General features: G+C 44.3%; 1 protein-coding gene across 3 annotated transcripts in view; it reads right to left on the reverse strand.

Annotated features, from left to right (window-relative positions):
• Nucleotides 1-1,325: 1,325 nt before the first annotated feature.
• Nucleotides 1,326-19,323, reverse strand: part of col12a1a (collagen, type XII, alpha 1a) — a 50,380-nt gene continuing 32,382 nt past the window's right edge. For 2 of the 3 annotated variants that reach the window (XM_026153104.2, XM_026153101.2), the window contains 31 exons: nucleotides 18,466-18,595; nucleotides 18,222-18,364; nucleotides 18,004-18,133; nucleotides 17,330-17,449; nucleotides 17,055-17,201; nucleotides 16,863-16,979; nucleotides 16,627-16,779; nucleotides 16,446-16,520; nucleotides 16,229-16,368; nucleotides 15,996-16,119; nucleotides 15,753-15,896; nucleotides 15,366-15,530; nucleotides 15,094-15,132; nucleotides 14,834-14,972; nucleotides 14,112-14,254; nucleotides 13,645-13,754; nucleotides 9,643-9,801; nucleotides 9,353-9,430; nucleotides 8,571-8,657; nucleotides 8,065-8,118; nucleotides 7,669-7,764; nucleotides 7,265-7,318; nucleotides 6,307-6,360; nucleotides 5,994-6,047; nucleotides 5,405-5,476; nucleotides 5,288-5,323; nucleotides 5,144-5,210; nucleotides 4,872-5,054; nucleotides 4,627-4,704; nucleotides 3,383-3,553; nucleotides 1,326-2,133 (listed from right to left, as the gene is read on the reverse strand). In XM_026153104.2, the coding sequence (XP_026008889.2) occupies nucleotides 2,006-2,133; nucleotides 3,383-3,553; nucleotides 4,627-4,704; nucleotides 4,872-5,054; nucleotides 5,144-5,210; nucleotides 5,288-5,323; nucleotides 5,405-5,476; nucleotides 5,994-6,047; nucleotides 6,307-6,360; nucleotides 7,265-7,318; nucleotides 7,669-7,764; nucleotides 8,065-8,118; nucleotides 8,571-8,657; nucleotides 9,353-9,430; nucleotides 9,643-9,801; nucleotides 13,645-13,754; nucleotides 14,112-14,254; nucleotides 14,834-14,972; nucleotides 15,094-15,132; nucleotides 15,366-15,530; nucleotides 15,753-15,896; nucleotides 15,996-16,119; nucleotides 16,229-16,368; nucleotides 16,446-16,520; nucleotides 16,627-16,779; nucleotides 16,863-16,979; nucleotides 17,055-17,201; nucleotides 17,330-17,449; nucleotides 18,004-18,133; nucleotides 18,222-18,364; nucleotides 18,466-18,595 (3,390 nt within the window). In that variant the 3' untranslated portion in view covers nucleotides 1,326-2,005. Of the gene's footprint in view, nucleotides 2,977-3,382; nucleotides 3,554-4,626; nucleotides 4,705-4,871; nucleotides 5,055-5,143; nucleotides 5,211-5,287; nucleotides 5,324-5,404; nucleotides 5,477-5,993; nucleotides 6,048-6,306; nucleotides 6,361-7,264; nucleotides 7,319-7,668; nucleotides 7,765-8,064; nucleotides 8,119-8,570; nucleotides 8,658-9,352; nucleotides 9,431-9,642; nucleotides 9,802-13,644; nucleotides 13,755-14,111; nucleotides 14,255-14,833; nucleotides 14,973-15,093; nucleotides 15,133-15,365; nucleotides 15,531-15,752; nucleotides 15,897-15,995; nucleotides 16,120-16,228; nucleotides 16,369-16,445; nucleotides 16,521-16,626; nucleotides 16,780-16,862; nucleotides 16,980-17,054; nucleotides 17,202-17,329; nucleotides 17,450-18,003; nucleotides 18,134-18,221; nucleotides 18,365-18,465; nucleotides 18,596-19,323 lie in introns of all 3 variants that reach the window. The other variant, XM_026153105.2, reaches the window with a different exon arrangement.

Below are 19,323 nucleotides of genomic sequence, written 5' to 3' on the forward strand. Positions count from 1 at the left end.
TACCTACTAAAACGCTGTCAAACCTAAAGTGAGGACGTGAAGTGTTCAGATGAACAGATATGTTTTAAAGAGCTTGGAGAGCGTATGAGAAGTCTCAGCTTTGCTGTTCATCCTTTCAGCAAATATGTACATTTTCCAAAACCTTTTCCCTGAAGTCATAAAATGCTACATAAGATTACAAATATTTCTTCCCACTGTAGCCGAAAAAGTGCTTTGTTTGCTGTTTTTCAAGAGGACATCCAGAGATAAAACAGAAGTGCGTAACAACCGCTAGAACAGCCCACTTGAAACTCTGGCCACAAAGTGAACACAGATGGACGCTGGATTGCCATCAAACTCAACCAGACCAGGTGGATTACAGTGAGGCATCAGTAAGTTTGGGGGGAAACGCGGTATCCATTTGGATGTGGTGGAAAAATGGGGGCAAATGTAGCCTCAGTTTGCTTGGACGGCGTCGTCGAATGATGTTGAGATGATAATGTGTTTGCTGTATGTTGAAACGCAGTGTGAACTCTGTATGGCGTAAAAACAGGTGTGGATACATTTCCATATGTCGCAGTAAACATGTCTGTAAGTACTATAAAATAAAAAGGGGAGGGGCTTAATAGAGAAATCATGTGATAACTAAAGCAGTGAGAACCATCAGCTGTGGGTCCTTTCACTTAAGCCTTTGTGTAACATGTAGCAGCTGTTTTACACCTTCATGCACTTATCATCAGGAAATAAAGGTAAGACACATCCAGAGTGGAATGTTTCCACGTTTGTGTTGCCGAGCTTGACCTCGGGACATTACTCGCAGCTCTTATCTGTGGCATTTGTGCAGAACCCCTCCTCAGACATGCTTTCCCTTTATCACAACAAACAGAAACTTGTCAGTTGTTGCTTACCTCATACGTCTCTTATTTCACCATTAGACATGCTTGAAGGGCATAAATCTTTGGGTTTTTCCAGTGCTGGTATTGGCCCAGTTACCACTACATTGTTTCCTTATGGATCTCTAAGCTTAATTGTTGCAGTCTGATAGGATAAAAGCCAAGCGGTTTCATGTCAAAGACTGTGAAGTAGCTCAGAAGTTAAGCTCTTTCTTTCTTTCTTTCTCTTCTCGTTGTCTTGACAGGCTCAAAATATCTTTAGCTGTCAAAATAAATAAAGTTTTCCACTTCAAAGTCTTTTCCTGAAAGTCTCATGTTGAGGAAAAACAGGTTCTGTCGCTCAAATAAACATCTAGAGGAATTTCGAACAGACAGCAGCTGCGGCTCAGACCTTTGACGTTTCTGACTCAAAGTTCAGTTTATAGAAAAACGATAAGAAAGCTCAAACAACTGTTACATTTTCAGTAGTTTTATTGAAAAATGCCTCTTTCGTTTCAGAAATAAATAAGAAAATAAGGCTGTGTGGAATTCACAAAATGTGCAGTTAAAACATGAAAATAGCAATCCTATGTCCATAGTCTTGCAACCAAATTGAAACTGCATCGATAGGAAATGACAACTATATTCTGCCTTAGAAATCCTCAGTAAATATACAGCACAATTATGCAATTCCACCTTTGGTAAGAAAACAAAATATTTAAAAAGAAATGCTGCTTGTTACAAAGAGTCAGAATATCAGCGGGTTTACAAATTGGTCACAATGTCACAGGGGCGATGTTTTTTAACTGAAACGGCAGTACTTACTGAAAACGACATGGGTAGATGGAAAGTGTTCAAAAACATACACGATGTACATCTCTGGACGGGATTTTACACGATTAGTGCACTGAAGCCCGATTAACACTTGCGGTTATATTACAAGCAGACACTTGGCAAGCACACAGGTTTGTAACATGTACATTTGTATTCATCTTCCTAAAGTTTGTCACATCAAAAAAAATATATATGTTCATTATAGCCAGGGGTATCAAACCCATATAAGTACTAGTTTTGCTCTGGATATCGCTTCATCCTCACTTAAGTGTTCCTGTAAGTTATTCAATAGTAGACTTTCTGACCGCTCCTTAACGTAGCTATGATGCTAGTGTTTCTGTATTGTCCTGTGGTAGCGATCGCTTTCCTCTGGGGTTTCGTGTCTCAAACTCTCCAGCTGGCTCCACAGGTATATTCACTACTTCGGGTTCAGGTGGGTACTGGTTGGCTAGAAACATATTGAGGATGGCCAATCAAAAAACGGGCTGCTTCTGCAACTTTTCACATGCACAATTTTAAATTATATTGCACTGTGGACTTTAAAAAATGCCCTGTGTCAAACTGCTTCTCTCTAAAGTAACAAAAAGAAGTTTTAAAAGCTGTGATGACATTTACAATAAAACCCAACAAGATATTGAATAAAAAAGACATAGTAACATAACCAGCTGATACTATAAAAGACAAATGGAAATAGCAGGAAAGCAACATTTAGCACCATTTTCACCAATGTACACAAAGAGCACGATGATTAAAAAGTACAAATGAAACATGCTTCAGTCTGGACCAGAGCTGTTTAGGGCACTCAGGCGTCATAAACAGGGGTTATGCTGATGTAAGTAAGCAGAGGGTTACAAGGCACGAGCTCAATACAGATGTTAACTTGATTTTTAGTGAAATGTCTCGTTTCATACAATCATTTACAAGGCAAAACATTAGTTTTATTTACACGTGTCACCTCTACATTAACGCTCCTCTATGTTAGTACTTGTTTTGGGTGGTATTTGTACATGCTCCTTCCTCTGTAGAAGTGCTCAGTCTCTGCTTTCTATCTCCCAACGGTTTGTGGTTCAAGATGCAAACAGACCAGCAGGTTGCCATCACCGTAGCTTGTAGCTGTGAGATGATGTTAGTCCGCTCCATTCGTGTTTTTTTTTTTTCTTTTTAAATGTTCAATAATCATGTCCGTGGCGATTTATCCTTACATGCCCCATAGCAAACGGCCAAACATCTCAGAAACGGGACTTCAAAGTGTAAGCAGCACAGTTGACTTAGAACGTTTACTATGCAAAACCTGAAAATAGTTCAAACAAGGTGTGAGTTTTCTGTGGAACAAAGTAAAAAGCATCTCATTTGACCAATAGCTAGAATGCTTTACATGCCAGTTTCAAACCTGGACATTAAATGTATGGAGGTATTTAAATATACAAGTTACAAATTATTTGACCGCTTCTTCAAAAGTTGCTATTTTTGAAAATTTGTCACACGCAAACCAACAAAGCTCAACAGAGCAGCATGAGTAACTGAAAACGAATCCCAGGGAACAAAACTAATAGTTTTATTCCGATATCAACACTCTGCTGCATTCATACCTCCATCCATTGAATTTGTCCAATGAGCTGCCAGTCTAATAATCGTGCATACACTTGGAGTTTCCTCTGATGTAGCACCATGCAGGACCTACAGCGCATCAAGCGTACCTGTGTAACCTTGTCCGTTGTAAGGAATGCCAACACACTGAGAGGAGTCGCAGTACCCAGGTGGTCCCGGTGGTCCCCTCACGCCTGGAGTGCCCTGACGACCTGGAGGGCCACGAGGCCCAGCGGAGCCAGAAGGCCCCGGGGATCCGGTTCGTGACTCTCCGGGTGGCCCTGCAAATGGGAGCGAGAAGGCGAGTGAAGCCAACCTGAGCAGGGAGTCTCTACAGCTAAGCACAAAACCCCACTGACATCATCCGCAACCCGTCTGTGGAAACGGTGGGGGTTCACAGGGCAGCAGAACTGTAATTTCAACTTTTCAGTGGCTCAATTAAAGAGAGGGATGCAGTCTGGGCTGTTTGGAATCACCCCGGCCCCGTCTGTCTAGACAGCAAAACTCACGGTGGAATTTTCCCCCCTCTTTTTTCTCTCCTTTAAGTGAGCCCATGTGTTGTCAATGAAGCCACTAAAGAAAGCTCATTGTACAACAATCTGACCCCCCCACTCACACCCACACACATACACAGTGCGTGTGAGTCATCAGCGTGGACTTCCTAGTTGTTTCTCAATTCATTCACAGAAACAGAGATGTCAGTGTTCGGTGTGGGGTAGACATCAATAGGAGGTTCCTGTTGTTGAGGAATCACTTCCCAAGGGAACGGAAACTTTCTCGAGCACTTTTATAAGCCGCACACCAGATCTCATTTTCACCTAAAGAAAACTACAAGCTCATTCAAACTAATGACATTTTCTCTTTTTCTTGAACTGCAACACGGTCTAAAGACGTCCTGGGTGCTGTCTGAACATCACATGTGGAAATTCTTTTTCCATTTACCGTGGATGTCTTTGTAGATGTCTAATATGCACACATCACATAAATCTTTAAGAAAGGAAAGAATTGGGAAAATGTTTGGGGCCTCTCCAAAAAATTTATGTAGCGCAGCTGCCCAAACCAAAGATCCTCAGCCACAGTTACTGTAGGTAAATTTCAGCCTCTTGCTGAAATGTGTCGTTTTAATGGGGCCAGTGGGAGTACTCGGTCCTAGAAAGGTCCACCAAGAAGGTTGGAAAAGGCTGTCACGGCGAAACTGTGTTAGAGTCAGGATCGAGTTGTAAATTTGAACAGTGGGAGAGCAGCAGACTGTCTGCAGCTGCTGGAGAACAATGTTCAACAGAAAACAAGCTTAAAGCAGCTCGTTTTCTTCTCGCTATGGCCTACTTCACTTCAAAAAGATGAATTGTGTTACCTGGTGGTCCACTTGGACCTCTTTGTCCTCTGATACCGGTTCCTGGAGCCCCTCGCTCTCCTTTATCTCCTGGCAAACCTACAGAAACATTAAAGAGTAGAACTCACTTTCAAACAAATGAAAACAAGTTCTCATATCTGGCAAAAAGGAGAAATGTTCAGGGTGTCTATGAAACACAACTGAGGTGACTCTTGATTAAAGTGTTTGCTTGGAATTGTGGATAAACCACAGAGTTGGTATCGCACCTCTTTCTCCTTGATTTCCAGGTAAACCAGGGTTTCCAGTGAAACCAGTTCGGCCAGGCTGTCCGGGCTCTCCGCGGGATCCCGTGTTGCCAGGAGGGCCCGGAGGCCCAGGTGGTCCAGGAGTGTTGCTACGATATCCGGAAGGAATCTGGTTGAGCAGCATGTCGACTCTGCTCATCTGACCTTCAAACAAAGAGGACGCATCAAAGAGATTTAGGACAGAAATATCATTTAAGATAAATTCCCAGAGTTATATGAAACATTTGACTCACTGTTCACAAGCTGTTCACAAACTTGTCGGGCAATGGAGCGCATCATGTTCTGGGATGCAAAATCTCCCTGGAAAACAAAGATGTTGTCATGAAGCGATTGTTTCCTAAAGCGTTACAAAACAGCGATGAGAAGATGATACGCACCCTCTCTCCTTTCTCTCCTTTAAGGCCAACAGGTCCCTGTTAATGAGAGGAACAACATGAGAACAAGCGTACCACGTCCTGGACCCCTATATTTGTGCCACGTTATTCAGTACGTACTGGACTTCCTGGATCTCCTGGTTTTCCTGGTTTTCCTGTTATTCCTGGAACACCTGGATTTCCAGGATTTCCCTAAAAAAAAAAGGAGAATTTTCAGAGAAAAGCGGTTTGTATTTGAAATGACTGCACAGTAAATGTAATCGTAACATTTAACTTCTGCTCCCTGTTAATAGCTGCATAACAAGCTTTAGGTAGGGAGCTATACTTTAGCATCTGCAGCGGGTTGGGGGGGTGTAGGGGCACGTGGCACAAGCTGCCAAGAACAGATTGAAACACACACATGCACACAAACACACTCGCCAGCCGGTGCTAATGGCTCTTGGAGCACTCAGGATGGTATAGTACGTGTGCGTTCTATACTGGCTGGCATGGCGGCTGGATTAAGTGGATTCAGACCTCCTTAAACCACAGAAAAAGGAAATGAGATGCACGCACGAGCCTGGTAACAGTGGAGGAAGCTACAGACTACAGCCTGCTTTTCATGTGCCGTGGAGCCAGAGGAGTAATTGTTGCAGATATATCAGGAAATAAAGCACACTCCACTGAATATTTATTTGGCTCCTTTCAACACAAACAATTCCACACTCACCATGGGTCCTGGTGGGCCTCTGGGTCCAGATGGTCCCTCCTTTCCTGGTGGCCCCTAAGCAGAAACAACATACAATCACACATGGATAACAACACACTGGAGACCCCTGCAATACATCAGCCTGTGTGTGTGTTTTTACATTAGGCTTATAGGCAGTGGCTCAATGGTTCTGGCTGACGTAAGTGAGAACATGGAGGCAACATCAAACATGGGGCCGTGTATAAGTGGCTGATCGCATGTAAAACATGTGCTTGAGTATTTCTAGGCTTTGAACACAGTGTGAATACAACGCATGTCCAAAGATCGATCTTACCCGCGCTCCGCTCGGTCCAACGGGGCCCAGAGGACCGCGCTGTCCAGCAGGACCCTGGGAAAAAGGCAGACACACTTCATCAAATGTGAATGATCAAGAACAGGACGTTTATAGAGCTCCCCAGTGGCCCCGCTGACCTAGAATTAACAGAAAAATCCTGCATTTTCCTCAGTGTCGAGCCAAAAACAGTACATATTTTGGTAGGAAAACCTCTCTCTTGTCTCTTGACGTAGGACATCTTGTAGAAATGTACATAGGCTGTTATAATAAGCTGTATTACGTAAGCAACGATCACAATGCTGCCAACAAGCTCTGGGACTTTCTCTCATGTCTGAATTTGCTTATTCAAGGACCAGAATGGCCAATAGTGAGGTTCTCTCCAACTGAACGGTGGGAGTTGGCTGGATGAGTGAAGCGATGATGGCTACGCAATACCAAGCCTCTCAAATCCAGAAAATTCCTAACTATTATATAAAATGGATTTGGCCTAACTTCATGTTTGCTTCTGACAGTCAAAAAAAATCCGTGCAACCTCAAAGAACTCCCAAGAGTCTGCTTTTATTTGACCTTCATTTTCATCCACAAGCTCAGCAGGATGTCTTCTGCCATAAGTCAAAGATGCTCAAACTTCAGACAGAGTGCAAGTCTTTACCACGTCCCAATCATCTTCAGTTACAAGGCTGGAGAAGAACATGTTCCATTCCCCATTTCCCCTTTGGTAACATGAGCCTGCACTTCATAATAATTTAACTGCATCAGCGGCCTTCTACCGTTTGTCAATCAGTGGGCTGATCTGAGAGTGTGGGACTCCCTGAGGATGGCATGGTAAACCTCCCACTCTGAGTGTGGTTTTCATCCAGCCATATGGACTAAATCCAGGCTCCAGTAGCAACACCGCTCTCTGTGGATAGTCTCCCGTTTCCTGCTCACAAACCACAAAATAAAGAGAAGTACGTACTTGCAGACCGGGCATGCCTGGGTCTCCGGGATCTCCCTTCGGTCCTGGGCGACCCTGAAGATGGAGGATGAGAAAAGACAAGCTTGCTTTAGTCTTTGGGGTTGTTTTCTTTCGGTGAACCTGTGATTGTGATTGATTTTGTGTTTTCACAAGAACATCTGCAGGTAAAAAAAAATCCTAAGCGAGCCCTCTGGTCTTTCTTCACGTCGAGGGGAGTGTGATGTGTTTTGACATTAGTTATAAATCCAACTCACTGGCAAAATGTAAACTACATCAGCTATTCATCAACTTTCACACAAACTTCACTTATCAGCACATGTGAACGGTAATTTAAAGAAAAAACAGTGATAGTGTGGAAACGTACATCTACTCAGAGGATTTCTTTGGAGTGTGGATGAACTTACTGGTTCTCCAGGCAGAGAGAGTCCGTTAGGGCCTTGTGGACCTGGTGGTCCCATCGAACCTGGAAGTCCTTGCTCACCACGTGGACCCATCGAACCCTAAAGCATTAACCGAAACATACAACGAAATGTTACACAGCCTCTGGCAACCTAAAGCAAACCTTTAACTGCACATATAGACAATGATTGCCTCGGGAAACGAGCCTTTAGGTTACCTAACATAGGCCCCTCTAACTGTAGCTGTGGAAAAACATACAGTCGATAACTGACTTCAGATGTGTGCAATTTGCAATAGCTTGCGAAATACCATGGCATCGCGAAGCATATTTATCACATATCTAACTTTACTTTAGGAGCCTCATAAAATCAAAGCCTACAGTGATGTCAAGTTTAACTTACAGGCTTGCCAGGATCTCCTCTGTCTCCTCGAGGTCCTTTGGTGCCCGGGCTTCCCTAGAAAAGTGAGGAGCCAGAAATCCGAGTGAGTGTAACAACAGGAGCAAGTTCCAAAACCCCTAAAGCCCCAAAGCCAGCGAAATCCTTGCATTGGCTTAGTGAGGTTACCAAGCCCACATATTCCAGACCTCTCCTCAAGACGTCTGTACTGCCGTTTTTCCGACAGGCACTTATCTTTTGACACTTTTCCCCAAGCCCACTTTTTTTTTTTCACATGTGCCACTTGTCTCATCCTCAAATGCTCTTTCCAGAGATTAAAAAAAACATCCTCAGTGTGTTTGAGTACAAATGTGAAGCTGTATGGTCACTGTAACAGAGAACGGTCTGGCTTTATCATCATCATCTCTGAAATATTTCTGTCTTCTGAGAAAACTGCTTTATCAGGTGAAGACACGCAGAGGAAGAGGAAGTGAAGGCAGATTAAGGGATGATGGAGGGAGTTTCTGTACCAAAGGTCCAGGAGGTCCCTGGGGGCCGATGCTGTCCTGCGTGCACGTGCAAGAGTGAGGAAGGGATGGACACTTGGCCTCATCTCTCTGAAAAGGACCAAAGTTGAGCAGAAACACACATTATTATTGCATATTTAACACCAACTGACAATCGAAGGCTTGTCTTTGAAATCTGTAGCATACAATTACACAATTAGGCAACAGTATCCCAACAAACTCTGGTCATCGTGAAGCTTCAGGACCAAACGCTGTCCACGTATGGAAATGATTGGTTGATGTGATGTGTTATATAAGACTGGAATCATTGACATGATGGATTAATATGTGATGCAAATTATACAAGAATTACTTGTAATTGCCTAAATGTGCATGCATCCGGTTTTTACCATAATGCATCAAAGTAAATGTGATTTAGTGAGTGCTTGGTGATCTAAAGGAGCGTTTGTTTTCATGTAATCGGGAGGTCATGATGGCAATAGTGCGATTAGCACAATTACACAGGATACAAGGTTCCATTGAGGCCAGCTGAGGCGCTTTCTTTTCAAACAGCAGTATAGCGTTTTGCTTAATGACCACATACCAGCAAACGTAGACTTTGGGCTGTAAACCCAGGATAGTGTATACAGTCACAGTGGACCTCTGGAGATGTGTTACAGCTAACAGCAAAGATTAAAGGCTTCAGAGAGAACATGGGAAGCAAATGTGGCAGAATAGCCGAACAGTGCGCATGTATGTCAGCGGCCTTCTGGCTTGTTTACGACACGATTCTAAATTGTTCTTACTGTTGCAGGCAGGTCGCAGCATCTGTCTCGGCTGATCCAGCTCAAACTGCAGACGATATCGAACATCTGGAGCTGGAACTACACAACAGAAGAAGCGAGGCTGTTAACAAATGGCTCCTACGCTGTTAAAAGACAGACGCATTCGGTGGGAGCAGTTAAAAGTGAATTGTGCATCTATGGACAAGAAGTTTTGGATGTTCTTTCTTTGGAAATTTAAGAGATGATCTTCCAAAAGCGTTTTTCCAAACTTTTGCAGTTTTAATGAGTCCCAGCTCGTTTTTTTGACTTACTGTAGCAGACTGCCTCCTTCCACCTCCAGACTTGACCATCTTGCCAAGCACTTCATAGCCATCCAGTGTGATGTTGTTGGCCTCTTTGATGGGCTTCTCTGCCACCTCTTGGCAGTCAATGTTGAGCTTGACTTTCTCTGGAGAGACGGTGATGTGGAGCTGCAGGAGGGACGGATGAAGAGAGGGCACCATTAACATCTTTGTCTCCTCAGCTGCCAAGTTGGTTGCAACGATTATTTGGCAAATATTTCTAAGAACATTGGCGCTTCTGAAAAGCTGGTTTGGCATTTAAATCTCTTTGGCTGCCGTTTAAATATTAATCTTTTCTTTATAAGAAAGTGAAACCATGAGACTAGAAATGTTTAGTCTTTGAGCTGCTGTTTGATGCCTCCACAGATAAATGGACCGTAAAGTGGGAATATACAACACTGGCATTTCCATGTGGTATTAAAGTGCTAGTCAGTGATTGTATAACAGCACAGAGTGACAAAGTGCCAGTTTCTGAAGTTTCCTTTTCAGAGGACCCGGCTCCACATCTTGAAATAATATCTTTTGCGGTGTGCCATCAAAAGTCCTACACTTTCCATAGTTTCCCTTCAGAGTTGCACATTTTCCTCTGCCTATCAGTCAGACAAGCTTTCTTTATGTCAGGAAAAGCAAGCTACCAATTCTTTCTACAAAGCTATACCAACCACAGACTAGGCCATAGTTCTTGGCAATCAATCTTAAAATTATAGTTTACTTCCTTGGAAACAGAACAAACTATCTGGTGAGACCACATAGAGAGAGGGCTGCCGTTTATCTCCAGGTCCTGGCGTGGATATAATTCGCCACGATGCTCCTGAGGGCTTACCAAAACATGGTTGGATGGTATACTGTACACATTACCTCACTGACCAGCAAGTAAACACAGTAAAAAAAACAAAACAAAACACAGTGTCACTGGAAATTGAGGCTTCAGGAAAAATAATGACCAGCGCTCCCTCAGCTGATGGTTGCTGTTAAATGATTTTGTCCAAATGCAGCAAAGCGTTGACAGACGAACAACTTTCATTCATCAATTGTTAACACAGAGGGTTTCACTGTGCTCTGCTGTGTCAACACTCCACAGTCACAGCACATATGGTGAGATTTCAAGCTGACACCGTCGCCGCTCCAATGCACATGACATCCGAGATTGATATAATATCACATTTTGTTGCTCTAGGCTCCGTCCTCCGTCTTCCTCCATGTTTTTTCCAATCCTGAACCTCAAAAGACTCAAAGCCCTGTTAATAAACAGGTGTAAGTCTTCTCTATGAAAAAAAAAACTGAATTATCTTTAACTTTGTCGACTTTTTTGTCAGAAATGAAGATTATAAACAATTTGGCATTGGGCTCACAAAGAGCGGTACACTGGCACCGCCTTCATGAACAAAGACAACGCAAACTAAAATGTACTTTTCACTATTACAACAACTTACATGATCAAACTTTAAGCAGTGAACACGCGATTGGTCATCATGACATATGGAAAAAATCTTTGGTTACCAGCAAGGTTCCCATCAGTCAAATGTGGTGGGGGGCGGGAATTCCCCAGTGGGGCTAGTGAGTGGTTAGCATCTGCTATAGCCATCTCAGAGAGTGATCCCACATGTTTAAGTAGCAGTTGACCACGACCTCCCCAGCTTGGGTTACTCTTTATTAACTAGCCTGAAGGACACAGAAAATACTCTAGAAGCGAGTCAAAAACCTGATTACAAGACACAAAGTGCTTTCTGTCTAACATTCATGCACATCCAGACTCCACTGAAAGCATCGGGACTGGCTTGCAGACAGAGATTGATTCAGTTCCAGTTAGCAGATGATATCCTCTACCAGCTGATCCAATGAAAGCTGAGGTGTAAGGTTAGAAAGTAAGTCTTCACTAAATCTGTATTCACGCCGTATTTCAGATCTCACTGCGTTTCGCTTTTCTGCACACCCACAAAAAAACCCAACTATCATTTGTGACAGTCTCATCAGTGGTCACTCTGGCTGAGCCTGCGCACACTCATGCTGAGGTCAGTCTGTAATAGCCACAAAGTGTTGGAAAACCACTGACAACATGTAAACACACTCCACCGCAGCAGTCAGCAGCGGCATTTACTCAGCAGACCAGCAAATAAGCAGCTAGGTAGACCGCTGCAGACTCGCCAGCTCATGCAACGCACATGCACGCGCAATCGCACGCACCGAAGACTCGACCGACTGTGATGCAATTAAAATCCAATCCTGACCCAACATTTTCCAGGGTCGCATTCATTCATGAAGTCACCCTGCAATTAGCTGTGTAGACGCTAAACGGTCAAACTAAAAAGTAATTTGCTGCAGGCTCTGATCTCTGGGCCAGTACATCACGCTGAGCTCTTTCATGTCAGGAAGTGGGGTGGCAATCTTTGATGTCAGATAAGATGTCTGTATGTCGAAAAGGGTCGTTTACTTCGATGACCTTAGAATAAATGTACAGTGTACTAAATACGGAGGACGCTGTCTAGAAATAGCAAATGCAATTGGTTGTGACTTGGAGTACACCGAAACCAGCTGCTTTCCCCCCGGTGATCAATTTAGCATCATAAATCTTTCCAGGTTTGTAAAATATACCGTCTTACTGTGCTGAAACAGAACAGGGGATGTTTTGAAGTCACTGATGCTTTGCACTGGCCACAAAGACAGTCCATGTCTCTATTTACCGCTTTCTGTAGCCCAGAGAAAAAGCATACGATACAAATGGTGTTTATCACAGTAGTAAGCCTGGCATGTGTTCCTAATATAGCGGCTAAACCGACGAAGGGAAAGAAACAGTCTGAAACACAATATCGCCGCTGTTGTTGATATTCTGTGTAAGATGAGAGGTTTTGGCCGATTGTTTGAAGAGTTGATGTTCACGAATCTTTAAATACGTGCCACTTTAGGAGTTCTGGCTTAATTTCTCACAGGAAATCTGGAGCAGATGATGGTTTCAAAATAAAGAAAATGTTTCATCAAGACAGTTGCAAACATCTGGATCCTGGAGCCTTAAATCCACCGCTCACTGTCCTTGCAGCATTCCGCCAATAATGTGTTTCCTTGCTTTCACAATGAGAAAAGTACACATTCCAGCCCAAATCTCCACCGATCGCACAAGCAAATTTCAGCCGATTCATCACTGGGGCTACTGATTTTTATATCTTCAGCGTTAACTTAAACTCGTCCTGAAATTTCAGCTTTTAGTTTGAAAACGGAGAACATTTAGCAGACGGGGAGGTCAGGTGAAAGACGCTTTTTCATGCACCTGCAGGAATGTCTTTTGGGGAATTAAATGAAGATGTTTCGTGTTGTTTGTGGAAAAAATGCAAGCAAGTCAACTGAACCCACATAAAAATTGATACAGCGAGGAGCAGATTGGTTTGGAATTCATCTAACAACTACCAGGAAAGCTTAGAGTATTGATGTGGTCAGACCGCCATGATTCACTCTAACAGTCTGCAGCAGAATTTCCCTCCAGCCAAAGTTTTTAAAACTTATTTATAGCCTCCACAGCCCATTTGTCATATTCACTGGCCGTGGCTTAAATTAAAGAAATATATATATATATATATATATATATATATATATATATATATATATATATATATATATATATATGTGTGTGTGTGTGTGTGTGTGTGTGTGTGTGTGTGTGTGTGTGTGTGTGTAAAAAGGGGCCACTTTGACAGCAGGTTGCCACTTTGAGATTGATAGCAGGAACCTTTTGATACGGCTACATGACCCTGAATGTTTTGTCACATCTTCGCATTAAAAGGTAATTCAGCCAAAAGAAAGGAGGCATAGAAGCCACAGAGTGTGAAAGGATGTAAAAACAGACGTGAAAAGACTGAAAACACAAAAGCCTTCAGAAAGGAGAAGCAGCGCTCAACTCACAAACAAAAGACTCCCAGTCTTTCGCATTAAAGCCAAAATGTCACTTTGCTCCTCTCTTTAAGAATCACGCCCGATGTTTACCTTGTGGAAGCTGCCGTGGAAAACCCGCCTCACTTGCTGCTCGTTAAATGTGGCTCTCTGGATCTCTCCTCGGGTGTCCTTGTTGTAGAACGTGACTGTTTTGCTGGAAGCTGAAAAGAGAAGAGCCTTTGATGAATCCCTGACAGTGTGTTACAGCGCAGTGGCACGCAAAGCACAGACTATAGAGAACACATGCTCGCAGAGAGAGCAGGATAAAGGGAAGGATAAAGGGAAGGCTCGGAGGGATTAGGACAATTCCTGTGGTTATGTGCATGCACATGGTTTGAACAAGGTGCTGTTTTAAGAGTTAAAGCTCCCAGCGAAACAACAAAAAAGTCCAATTGTATTTCAAGCAGTATGTCCTGAAGCTTTGCAACTAGCACCTTTAGTGATTTATACAAAAAAACAAAGTATGATTTTAAAGAGTGTACAGCTCAGGGTAAGAATATTCAGCAGGGGAGACTTACGGTTGACCGTGACCCCAACTTCAGGGTTGTTGTTTTTGTCGGCAATCTGCCAGATATCAAAAGCTTCAGAGGGCGTGTCGGGCAAGAGGCGGAAGAGCAGGATGATGGTGTAAGAAGGGGGAAGACCATCCGGATGGATCTCCCTGTAATTGTGAAAAATCACACCCTGTGATCAGACGCTGTGCGCTCGTTACTGTAGCAGATTAATAATGATATGCATAACAAATGGTCTACTGTGTGACACAGCCGGCACATGTTTTTCCCATGGCCTTGATTAAATTGTGCACATGTTGAAAGGATTTTCTGTCTTCTTTCAGGTTGAAAGTGTTTCCACTTGTGTGCATAAGACAAATGCTGCACTCACGCACACTAAAGTCGCATCATTATAAACATATTAAGAAGACTTTTGGACACTACAGCTGTTGTGCAAGTGTTTAACAACGCCGAAATGGTGCCCAATAAAGAGACAAAGCACTTGACTCAGCGGTGATTTGTTTTCTCCTTGTAAGAAAAAGGTGGGAGGGTGGGGGTCCTGGGGATTAAAACGCTACACCCAAAATGTTCCTGCTAACACCTCATATTCTATGAGCTGCAGCAATAAACAGGCCTGAGCATCGGGGAGACCTCTGTGACTGCAGAGGCTGTTGAACTTTATTACGAATAATGAAGCGTGCAGGCGATAAGGCCAGTAACCTGCGATTATGCACACCCTCAGCTCTTACTTGGTGGGCTGGTTCAGGAAGGAATCTTTGTGCAGCCTGTAGGCGATGTAGCTGTTAAAGGAGCCCGGCTCCATGGACACACCGTTCATGGCAGCGAATGTCTTGTCTGTGATATTGAACGCCTCGAGCATCCTGAAGCCTGGAGGGGAAGAACAACGAGAGAAACCTCCTAGTGTACCACATAACAGCATTTAGCAATGTCAACAAACTCTGCAGGGATTATCTGCTGCGTACACTGCATGGTGATGTTGTGTGCTTACCAGGCGTGGTGAATCCATTGATGTAGATCAGAGGGCAAGCTGAGACACAACGAAAAGATACAATGAGTTGGAAAAACAGATTACGGCAGAAAGAATGTGATTTATATGCCTTTATATATTTCCCCAGGCAATGGATCGGTAGGAGCGCGCGACAAAGGGAGAGCTTCCCCTTAACTCCGCCGTTCACTAATCAACCCGTCTAATAAAGTTTTTGTCTGCGCCTGCGAGTGAAACTAAACTTTAGTTGTTGTTTTCTGATACATGAAACTTACTGGAAGTGGCTGTTTCACAAATGAAGGTGATCAGGTTGTCCTGGATTTTGGCAAAAGCGTCGTAGTCGTCTACCACAAACACGTGTCTCTCGCTGGGCTTGCTGCCGATGCTTCTCAGCTCGGTCATATCCACGTCGGCCACTCCGACCACAAACACGCTGTAGCCTGTCGGCGCAAAACACAAACACACAAAAACAAACAAAGACCATTGTTAAGTCTGCAACAAAAACCCGCTGCGGGGATTAATACAAGAGTTTATTAAACAGGCCAGAAAGTCTGGTTCAGATGAACTAAATCGACGTTCAGGAGCAAATGCTTCCCCTGTTTTACTTCTTCTATAGCACAAATGCAAACACACGAGCCAGCGATTCATATTTCCACACATACCAGAATGCTGCAGCTTCTCTGCACTCTTCTTGACCTCATCCTGGGAGCGTCCGTCCGTGACGACCACCAGCACCTTCGGGACGTTCCTCCTCATGCCGTTGTCTGAGGTGAACACCTTCTCATAGACGTGCTTCAAAGCAATGCCTGGACGAAGAAGAAAACGGGTGAAGAAGACCATCGAACCTCAAACGTTCACTACAGTCAGAACTTTAAGTTTGCAGCTTTTTTTCCCCAGAGCTTCACCTGTCTTGGTGTTGCCTCCTCTGTAGCGGACGCCCTGCAGAGCTGAGATCACGATGCCTTTGTCGTGGTAGGTGTTCAGTTTGAACTCGGTCCTGGCGTCATCGCTGTACTGCACAAATGAAACCTGTTCACCGAGAACAAAAATAAGAGGATGGTGACGACGGTGAACACAGATATTAGGAAATATGTGCATGATTTTTTTTTTTTAAGAAGCCACCGAAACATCAGCTGACCTGCATGCCTTTAGGGCTGATGACATCGAAGGCTGCAGTCATGCTTGTAACAAACTGGAGGACTTTATTGAAGCTGTCGTCTCCAATACTCCAGGAACCATCGATCAGGAAGACCAGGTCGGCCTTGGCACCTTTGCACACTGCGATGCAGGTAAAGCAACGTTAGAGGCTGATCGCGCCTGGACAAAGTAAATACATTGATTAAAGCTATCCTTACCATCTAACGCAGGTGGGACTGTTGCTGGAGGAGGAGGAGTGGGAGCCTTTGTTGGCACTGGGGTGGGTTTAACCACTGCAACGCAAGAAAGAATCGCATGTATGAATTTATCATAGCTGGTAAAATGACATCTTTGTAACATCAAAGAAACAGGAAGTTCCAGCAGCAGCCGTTTCCTTACACGTCCTCTCTTTGATACTGACTCCAGGTCCCTCGAGATTGGGCGTTTGCGTGTACACGGTGGCATTGTAAAGAGTGTCGGGGGTTAAGCCGTCAAAGCAGTAACTGTTCTCTGAGCCTCTGACGGTGATCTCCTGAGCCCCGCTCCTGGAGGCTAAAGGAGAGGAAAGAGGAGAGCGACTTAGCAACTGATTCTAAAACGTTACTGTGACGTGTAACCGGGTGAACTGAACTTACTATCAAAAGGATTGACTTTGAGTCTGTAAGAGGTGGCCGCTCTGTGAGGGGCCCATCGGAGGCAGAAGGAGTCGTAGCCAACGTTGTAGGTGTTCAAGTCCGTCACATTCAGATACACTAAAGACAAGCAAACGCAGCTCATTACAAATCCATCCGATCCAGACATCAACCATCAGGTAGCAGCGTACTTACAGGTGGTGCCTTGACCGACCAAAGGTGCACTGTCACCCGTGTTGTACTGTGCCAACACCTTCAGGTCATAGGTGGTTCCAGGTTTCAGGTTATGGAGCTGGTGGGAGGTTACGTCTCCAACAGACACCTCCATGGACTCATCCGAGCCTGAAAAGCAACATTAATATGACTTGCATGTAAGCAATGAGGCTTTTTGTCTAGTAACAACTCATACAACTAGAAAAACAACAACAACGATATATAGTTTTTGATCCAATGCTAAAGCATGTCCGTACCCTCAGGTTGGTAGATAATCTTGTATCCGTTAACCCTGGAGGGGGCGGGGTCCCAGGACACCCTGAAGCGGGTGTACCACTCATCAGAAACACGCAGATTCCTGGGGCCGAGCATTCCCACTGCAGGAAGCAAAGACAGAGCGGCGCAGTCAACACAGGATAAGGTTCACTGTAATGGGATGCACAGGATCTGAGTTTTGGTGATCCATCAGCAGCTGGGTAATTTCTGCATCTGACTTCACTGCTCATAATAACATTGAGTGAAATATTCTAATGTGCGATTAGCGGGATGATAAATTCCAGCACATGAAAGAAAGTAAAAAAAAAATCATAATAAGAATAATAATCTGCCTGAAGGAGCGGAGCGGCATTACGATACGCAATAGTGTTTCTTTTGTTTGAGAAGCAAAGTTAGGCAAGACTCTGGCCAGCACTACGAGGATACGATCTCCTTCACTGGAGTGCAGGCAGCTTTTCTGCCAAAGGCATTTTGTGCTTTTGGCATTCTTTAAAAGTCAACAATATCACTTATTCCACGTTTGGTATAATGTTCAGTTCCTCAGGAACCTCATTAGTGAATCAATCCGTTCGGATTTTCTGCTCGCCGCTGATCAATAACACTCGCTTATTGAATAAAAACTCTCACAGGGTCACACAGATGGAACAGCTTGTACCTGTGCGTCCGTCACCATCCACCTCTCCTCCTGCTCCATCAGCATAGATGGCGGTCACTTTGATGTTATACGGCGTGTCCGGGTCCAGGTTCTGCAGGATCACGTTGTTTCGGTTTCCTGGCACTGTAGTCTACAAGCAGAAGAATTGGATGCATAAACAAGTGCCTTTGTTATTTATGGCCACAAAAACATCGCTGTCGAATTATAAATATGCTCACATATCCCTCAATCGGGTCTCCTGTGATCTGGGCGTAGGTGATGCGGTACTCCATGACAGGACCATCTGCATGGTCCCAGCTGACAGAGAGGGTAGTGGTGGTGGGGTCGTATACGCGCAGGTTCCTCGGGGCACTTCGAGGCACTGAGCACAGAAACGGGAAGAAGAATATGGTTTTGCATTTTTGTTGAAAACACCTGCGCGTCTCAGAGCTGCTAACAAAACACACTGGCCCGGGTTCTTACATGTCTTTCCTTCATCCATGATAGCAGGTCCTTCGCCATCGCTGTACAGAGCAACAACTCCCACATTGTAATCAGTGTTTGGAAGCAGCTGCTGCAACAAGGCTGTGGTGGTTGACCCTGGTACCAGAATCTGTGCAGAGACACAAAATAAGTGAGCTTTTATGCACACATGCACCAAAGGGCCAAATCCAACATTCACGCAGCCACAGACTCTGCCCCTCTCGTCTGGCAGCTGCTTGTTTTCTACACCTGCCTTTTACTGAATGGCTCCTTGTTGTCAGCAGCAGTGAAAGGAAGAGCCAAACAGTCCTTTGATGTTCAGAGGTGTGATAGTGGTTTAAAAAAGGACAGAAAAGGGGGCTAGGTGGGTGACAGCCAGCACTGATGGAGGTGACAGCTGATCGTGTGTCCTTAGCCTCAGAGCGGTTATCTGGACAGGCTAAGGTCAGCGCTCTGGCCTGGTGGAGGTTCAAACGTGTTTGTGGGTGTCTGAATCATGCCACAGTGTCTCCTGGTCAAACTTAGGCTTAGGACTCAGCAGCCAATGATGATGAAGCTAAAAAGCTACGCTGCAAATTTCCAGCTGGCGTTGGATTTGGTGATGCTGGCTGAAACAGGCTACATTACCACTGACCCGCATAATTAGCTCTGGCCATGCAAAGGGCACGATCCTGTCCTAAACGTGCTGACCAAAGGGGGGGAAAAGAAAGCTGAGTGCATGTCTTTATCAATATGCTGGAATTTCTATCACCTTCTTAAAGACACTGTCGTTAGCGACCCAGTGAAGAAACTAGTGGTGCAGTCCATCTGGCATGGATGTTGAAGAAAGCTGATGCAAAGAGACGCTTTAAAAGTTTT

The sequence above is a fragment of the Astatotilapia calliptera genome, chromosome 19 (assembly GCF_964374335.1).
Source record: "Astatotilapia calliptera chromosome 19, fAstCal68.1, whole genome shotgun sequence".
Classification (NCBI taxonomy): Eukaryota; Metazoa; Chordata; class Actinopteri; order Cichliformes; family Cichlidae; genus Astatotilapia; species Astatotilapia calliptera.